This window comes from Bradysia coprophila, chromosome II (assembly GCF_014529535.1).
Source record: "Bradysia coprophila strain Holo2 chromosome II, BU_Bcop_v1, whole genome shotgun sequence".
Lineage (NCBI taxonomy): Eukaryota > Metazoa > Arthropoda > Insecta > Diptera > Sciaridae > Bradysia > Bradysia coprophila.
The window spans coordinates 10,587,895-10,596,219 of record NC_050735.1 but is presented as its reverse complement, the minus strand read 5'-3'; the positions used below and the strand labels follow the sequence as shown (position 1 = coordinate 10,596,219).

The following is an 8,325-nucleotide window of genomic DNA, read 5'->3' as shown; positions in this document are numbered from 1 at the left end:
AAATAATTTGAGAGAGTAAGGAAGCTAACAAGCTACTGGGAATCATTAGGTGACAAATAGTGACTGAAATAATCTTGAACTTAGAATTTGGAGTTATAAGAGAAATTGAATCAATGAAATTAAATCCGAAATAAAATTTTTGATGCCACGACTGGGAGACATTTTTCTTCCATATAAACTTAGGAGATTTCTCCAGACCGGAGAAACAGATGTATTTTTTTTACGCATGAAAAACGTTGTGTTCACATCGCTCCGCTCTGGCCGCAAAACTTTGTTCTTGATGGAATTTCCTATTTTCTCCTCGAGGTAAAAAAAAAACTATTTTTTTGTGTCTACCTACAACGCACTTCAAGCATGAGCGTCACTCTAAATATGGTACTGAAATTTGACAGTGTGTCATATAACTGTAAAACACTGTAAAAAACAATTTCATACAAAATAGTACTCTTTTTGGCAACTGTCGACTATTATCACTTTTGCTTGAAGTTGCGTTGCTACCTACCGATACGATATTTTCAGCAAGGAAGATGCGGGAAAAGGCAATAAAAACGCATAAGATTCTATTCAGTACAATTAGGCCGTGTGTCACCGCACATTCTTTAAAAGAATTAAAAAATTCTCAAATAAGTTGACATTTTTAGTCCGAACATTTCTGACAACAAACTTGATGTAAGCCTACACGCCAAATTTTCCAATTTTCAACAAACTAATCCTCGCCGAGTTAATACTGCAAAATACGAATACGAGACACAATTTGTGACTTGGACTTTGCCAAACAAAAACAAATTGACAATATAATAACATTTCAGTTGATCGCTAACAAAAATCGAATACACACAACATTGTCCTACAAGTTCACCACACTAATTTTAACTGAAAGCCAGACTTCCACTTCCAAGGTCTTTAGGCAATATATACCTTGCGCTTTGCTTATTTGTGGGGAACATGCAAAAGTTCATCACAGTAGGCTATTGAACCCACTAAAATCTAATTTTAAATCGCTAGAATAATTCCATAAATCTAAATGTGATACTAAGAAACCACGTGTTTCAATAAGTCCTGGGAGCGATCCTGAAGACATGGACCTAATCTTTTTGGGCTGAACGGCGTACTTTCGTTCACTTTTCCAAGCCCTTTCAAGAAATATCACTAAATAATTAAAGAAATCCAACATTACATCTACATTACACATTACATTACACATTACATTACACATTGCACATTACATTACATTACATTGTAATGTAATGTAATGTAATGTAGCGTTACAAACTGCATCTTTGATTTCTGAAGCCAATCGGCGAGATAAAATTTTTTGGTTTGCGAACTTTTAAAGTACTCACAAAAGTTCACCAAAGTGCGCTGCTGAACCCAGAAAAAGTTAAGCCCGACTGTCTAGATTCGCTCCCTGAACCTTGCAATATTACGTAATATTACGTAATATTGCAAGGTTCAGTGAGCGAATCTAGCTACTAATACCCAACTTTTTCTGGGTTCAGCAGCGCACTTTGGTGAACTTTTGTGAGTACTTTAAAAGTTCGCAAACCAAAAAATTTTATCTCGCCGATTGGCTTCAGAAATCAAAGATGCAGTTTGTAACGCTACATTACATTACATTACATTACAATGTAATGTAATGTAATGTGCAATGTGTAATGTAATGTGTAATGTAATGTGTAATGTAGATGTAATGTTGGATTTCTTTAATTATTTAGTGATATTTCTTGAACGGGCTTGGAAAAGTGAACGAAAGTACGCCGTTCAGCCCAAAAAGATTAGGTCCATGTCTTCAGGATCGCTCCCAGGACTTATTGAAACACGTGGTTTCTTAGTATCACATTTAGATTTATGGAATTATTCTAGCGATTTAAAATTAGATTTTAGTGGGTTCAATAGCCTACTGTGATGAACTTTTGCATGTTCCCCACAAATAAGCAAAGCGCAAGGTATATATTGCCTAAAGACCTTGGAAGTGGAAGTCTGGCTTTCAGTTAAAATTAGTGTGGTGAACTTGTAGGACAATGTTGTGTGTATTCGATTTTTGTTAGCGATCAACTGATATGCTATTATATTGTCAATTTGTTTTTGTTTGGCAAAGTCCAAGTCACAAATTGTGTGTCGTATTCGTATTTTGCAGTATTAACTCGGCGAGGATTAGTTTGTTGAAAATTGGAAAATTTGGCGTGTAGGCTCACATCAAGTTTGTTGTCAGAAATTTTCGGACTAAAAATGTCAACTTATTTGAGAATTTTTCAATTCTTTTAAAGAATGTGCGGTGACACACGGCCTAATTGTACTGAATAGAATCTTATGCGTTTTTATTGCCTTTTTCCGCATCTTCCAAGTCAGAGTAGAACTTAAAAAAAATCATCCAAAAAACACTAACAAAAAACTTCGTGTCAATATCAATATTTTTGTCTGTGTTTGGAGATTTGGATTTTGTGGTTACGTCCTTCGCTTTTGCCTTGGGCAGGACTCGCCACACTTGTCAATTAATCCTTTTTAATTTTTCTGCATTTGTTTATCTTCTTTTTGGCAGACAACGCCCAATTTTCGTACTTTTTCACTTCTTAAATTTATTCTATTGACCGACTAAAAAAGTCGTTCTCCTCGGAAGGTTGTGTTCACCTCGACGAAAAATAGAAAATTCCAATTCAAGCGAATTGCGTGTCTCGCTTCGCTCTGATCTCAGACTTCGCACTTGTTGGATTTCTTTGGACCGCTAGTATTCACTATTCTTTGGAAAACAGACTGCACATCGGTATATTTTTATTTAAGTGATGGAAAATATGAAAAGACTTGCTTCAATATTTTGATTGTAAAAATAGAAAATATTCAGCAACATGTGCGCAATATTTTCAGATTCTAATTTAAGAAATTTATAGTCGTGTCAATTCGTCTTAAACTGCTCGAGAATCATATGTTGTTAAATAAAGTGAAAAAAAGATAGAAAATCATCGGAAACTGTCTTCAAATCAAGTTTAGTATCGAGTGGAAAAGATGTGTTTCGATACAAAAAAACAATTAAATTTAATACGGTGGTGTTGGGTGGTCCTGTTAGTCGTACCCAACATTAAATTAGTGGAATCAGTGATTGTTGGTCCGAAGACAGAAAATGCAACATGTGAAACCATAACGTACCTTAAAGACCAAATGTATAAATGCGAATTGACTTTAAAAGCGAACGAATTGTCTGAGAGACTGCTGATAAATTTAAATCAATTTGAATTGAATTGTACCGACACCATATACATCTATGATGGTCCTAGTGTCTCCGGAGATCCTGCATATAAATTGACTTGCGACAACAAAACCGGATCAGTGATATACTCAAGCAACAATTCGCTTTCGTTAGAATTGTTTACCGGTAACGACGCCGGATTCGATTCGACCGATTTTTACTTGGTTTACACTTCATTCAGCGGATCTGAAAGTGGTTGCAACGGATTTGTCTGTCATGATGAGAATGAATACTGCATTCCGGAAGTATACATTCGTGACTCATACGTTCACTGCAGTGATGCATCTGACGAGCTAGTATATTGCCCGGTTTTTGACAACAGCGGTAATACGGTCAAATTGATTGCGCTGGTGTGCTTCGCTAGTTTTCTACTGTTGTTGGGCTGCATATGGCTATGTGCACATACAAGGAAGATAATGCGAAATCGAGCAGCCATACAACGGAATGGTGTAGTCAATAATAATTAAATTAATAGAAAAAAATACTTTACTAGGGAGGTAATAGGGCCATTCCCTCCCTAGGGAAAACCTTTTACCTCGCTCGTAAAGTAAAATAGCATTTAAGGGGAACATCGAGGCATACTGAGAATTTTCCTTAATTTCCCCTCTGTGTTTTGCTGAAAAGCTATTGCTAAATACTAGATTTTAGTGTCAGTAAGATATTTTATATAAGCGAAAACGAGACAACAAAATAGGGTAATAACATGTTTGGCATGTTCAAGCCCTAATAATTTTGTAAAACTGATGAAAATAAATACAAATCGATTAAACAAACAAGCTGTGTAATCCTCCAAGTCAGAGCAGGCCTACAAACTATGGAGATTATTATTTTGTGGTTGCTTCCTTCGCCTTTGGCTTGAGCAGCAAACACCACACTTTTTAGAATAACAATCTACGAAAAATACCTTGAACTAACAATTCATTTTTTTTCTGCATTGGTTTGTCGTCTTTCTTTGGTGGAAAAATAGGAAATTCCAATTAAAGCGACTCACGTCTCTAGCTTCGCTCTGATCTCATACTACACACACACTTGTTGGATTTTCTCATTTTGATTTTCCGCTTTCTAAACAAATTTCCCCAAATATTCGATAGTACTCTTTAGAAAACAGACTGTACATCGGTATATCTTTATTTGTATTTGGTATTTAATGACCAAGTGATGGAAAAAATGAAAAGTATTGCTCCAATATTTTGATTATAAAAATAGAAAATATTCAGCATATGTGCGCAATATTTTTAGATTCTAATTTAAACTATGCTCGAGAATCATATGCTGTTAAATAAAGTGAAAAAATAGATAGAAAATCATCGGAAACTGTCTTCAAATCAAGTTTAGTATCGAGTGGAAAAAGATGTGTTTCGATACAAAAAAACAATTAAATTTAATACGGTGGTGTTGGGTGGTCCTTTTGGCCGTACCTAACATTAAATTGGTGGAGTCAGTGATTATTGGTCCGACAAAAAATGCAACATGTGAAACCATAACGTACCTTAAAGACCAAATGTATCAATGTGAATTAACTTTACATGCGAACGAATTGTCTGAGAGACTGTTGATAAATTTAAATAAATTTCAATTGAATTGTTCCGACACCATATACATCTATGATGGTCCTAGTGTCTCCGGAGATCCTGCATATAAATTGACTTGCGAAAACAAAACGGGATCGGTGATATACTCAAGCAACAATTCGCTTTCGTTAGAATTGGTTAGTGGTAATGACGCCGGATTCGATTCGACCGATTTTTACTTGGTTTACACTTCATTCAACGGATCTGAGAATGGTTGCAATGGATTTGTCTGTGAAGATGAGCATAAATACTGCATTTCTGAGTTAAACTTGTGTGACTCTTACATTCACTGCAGTGATGCATCTGACGAGGAATTGCATTGTGCGAAGTATGATGACAGCGGTGATACGGTAAAATTGATTGCGCTGGTGTGCTTCGCTAGTTTTATACTGCTGTTGGGCTGCATATGGCTATGTGCACATACAAGGAAGATAATGCGAAATCGAGCAGCCATACAACGGAATGGTGTAGTCAATAACAATTAAATGAATAAAAATGCTTTATTTATAGCGAAGTTCAGTAATCTTTTAATTTGAATAAAAATGGTGAAAATGTTTTTCATGCCTTGGACATAAATTACGGAATTTTTCTCGTAAATTAGGCCAGCATGAAAAGTTGTATACGCATCTGTTGTGGCCGGTATATTTTAGGCACTTTCGCTTGTCGCCCTCACTTCGTTCGGGCTACAATCTGCGAAATTGCCTAAAATATACCATCCACAACAGATACGTAAATAACTATTACTTTACTAGGGATGTAATAGGGTCATTCCCTTCCTAGGAAACCTTTTACCTCGCTCACAAAGTAAAATAGCATTTAAGTGTAACATCGAGGATTGCCGAGAATTCCCCTTAAATGTCAGTAAGATATTTTATCGTGTAAGCGAAAACGAGACAACAAAATAGAGGAATGACATGTTTGACACATCACAGAAGAAAACATAGCGCATAAACAATAAACAAAATTACAAATTTTCGAGTAAATTTTCAATAAAAAAAGCTTGATGAATCATCAATGATCAATGATGATGAAACATTAGATGCATAAATTATGTTCAAGCCCTAATAATTTTGTAAAACTGATGAAAGGAAATACAAAACGATTAAACAAACAAGCTGTGTAATCCCCCAAGTTCTAACTACATGAACTGAATCGGTTGTACATTTAGTTTCAAATTGTATGCAAGAGACGATGTGGAATGTGTGGAAGAAAGTGGACTTTAAAAATAAAAGAAAACAAGAAAACTTTGTTTTTTCCCCTTTTGTTTGCAACGACTTCGTAGAGGAAAACAAAAGGTGTTAATATTATCCTGCTCCCCGGGAAAGAAGATAGGCATTTTTTTCCTGGAAACTTTCACTTCGTTTTGTTTTTGAAAACGGTATTACTAACTGATGCGTTCGTTTCGTGGGTGGGGAAAAAATGTATGAAAACTTATTTTTTCTTACCTCAAGGGTATTTGGAAATTTTCTCTCGATTTTTTTCCCTCTGCATGAAAATTGTTTTGAGTACTTAGTCTGGACGATGGACGATGTTTTAAGCTATTTTCGCGAGGGAAGTGATACATCGTCCAAACCAAGTACACAAATAACTAGTGTTCATGTCGCCTTGCTCTGGCCGCAAAACTTCGTTTTTGTTTGAATGTTCTATTTTCTCCACTAGGTTAACAAATAGCTATTTTTTTCTACCCACAAGTGCAATATTTTTACACTAATGAAAAAAAAACATACAAAAAACAATCTAGGAACATGGTGTACGGTGGGAGAATTATAAGAAGTTACATGTTCAACAATAGACCGTGTGAAGTATAAATAATTTATTTTTAATTGATTTATTATTATTCTGTAGAACAATAGTGTAAACAGAATATCTTAAAAATGTATGCTTGATTCTATATCTCGCTTTAAAAGCTGTAATTTGAATGAGATTAAAAGGATATCCGAACCATTCTAATTCATTCTAATTGGATTCTTACTAAGATTCTAATAAGTGGGATGGCAACAATATTTTTCAATAATTTCTATTAAAAAAATTAAATATTTTTTTCAATGGTTTTCATGGTAAAACTTCTTTTTATTGAAATATGAAACTTTTTTCTTAAAATCGCACACGGTCTATTACAATCCAATCGACGTTATTCATTCCACATGCGATTTACACTTTATAATACAAATACATACGTAAATGTCGTAACGTTGGTAATGCATGTGGAATGAAAAGCGTCGATTGGATTGTAATTATAATTGTTACTTCTTATAATTCCGAGACTGCAAATATCAATATTTTTGTCTGTGTTTGGAGATTTTTATTTTGTTGTTGCTTCCTTCGCCTTTGGCCTTTGGCCACACCTGTTAGAATAGAAATCTACGAGTAATGCCCTGAACTGTCAATTCATTTTTTTCTGCATTGGTTTGTCCATTTGAAGTGGATAAATTCGAATTTTCTCACTTTTTCACCTTTCAAATATATATTATTAGTCCAAAAAGGACGGTAACATTCGGAACGTTGTGTTCACCTCGGCGAAATATAGGAAATTCCAATTAAATCCACACTTGTTGGATTTTCTCATTTTGATTTGCCGCTTTCTAAACAAATGTCCCAAATATTCGATAGTATTCTTTGGAAAACAGACCGTACATCGGTATATCTTTATTTGTATTTGGTATTTAATAACCAAGTGATGAAAAAAATGAAAAGAATTGCTCCAATATTTTGATTATAAAAATAGAAAATATTCCGCGTAGTGCACAATATTTTTAGATTCTAATTAAAACAACGCAATGGATGGTTGCAATGGATTTGTCTGTGAAGATGAGCATAAATACTGCATTTCTGAGTTAAACTTGTGTGACTCTTACATTCACTGCAGTGATGCATCTGACGAGGAATTACATTGTTTGAAGTATGATGACAGCGGTGATACTGTAAAATTGATTGCGCTGGTGTGCTTCGCTAGTTTTATACTGCTGTTGGGCTGCATATGGCTATGTGCACATACAAGGAAGATAATGCGAAATCGAGCAGCCATACAACGGAATGGTGTAGTCAATAATGAATAAAGATTCTTTATTTATCCCTAAGTTCAGTAATCTCTTAATTTGAATAAAAATGGTGAAAATCAAACACAACCAAAGAATCTAAGCAAATATGTGGGTTTGAATGTTATGGCCGTGTGATGAGTTCATTTTCTTATTTAGACTGTTCCGTTCATACGCAATAAAATTGTATAATAACATCATTTAGTGCTGGTGTGCTGTTTATTGAAAAATTTTCAACACTCGATTGTGATCCCCACACACCACAATTTTAAAATAGATAGATGCTATTCAATACAATATTTGCATCCGGGTGCGAATAGCCTTCAGTACACTATTTGCACACTGTGGAACAATCATAATTTCTAGGAAAATAGAAGATTTTAGTATGGGTTGCCCGGGTTAAAAAAATTACTTATTCTACATAATTTCTGGATCCACAGAATGGTTTTTTGGTTTGTATACCAGTAACCTGGTCGTT

The 8,325-nt window shown here is 34.7% G+C and overlaps 1 protein-coding gene across 1 annotated transcript; it reads left to right on the top strand.

Annotated features, from left to right (window-relative positions):
* Nucleotides 1–2,944: 2,944 nt before the first annotated feature.
* LOC119072228 (enteropeptidase-like) lies at nucleotides 2,945–7,883 on the top strand. Its single transcript, XM_037177403.1, has 2 exons — nucleotides 2,945–3,486; nucleotides 7,647–7,883. Exons 1-2 carry the CDS (start codon nucleotides 3,001–3,003, stop codon nucleotides 7,866–7,868), a joined length of 708 nt encoding a protein of 235 aa, XP_037033298.1. The 5' UTR covers nucleotides 2,945–3,000; the 3' UTR covers nucleotides 7,869–7,883.
* The last annotated feature ends 442 nt before the right edge of the window (nucleotides 7,884–8,325 follow it).

Bases quoted from the DNA above. Each gene is read 5' to 3' on its own strand.
- LOC119072228 (XM_037177403.1), top strand. From the start codon at position 3,001: ATGTGTTTCGATACAAAAAAACAATTAAATTTAATACGGTGGTGTTGG. The intron at 3,487-7,646 runs GTATACATTCGT...TGCATTTCTGAG, and splicing joins ATGAATACTGCATTCCGGAA to TTAAACTTGTGTGACTCTTA.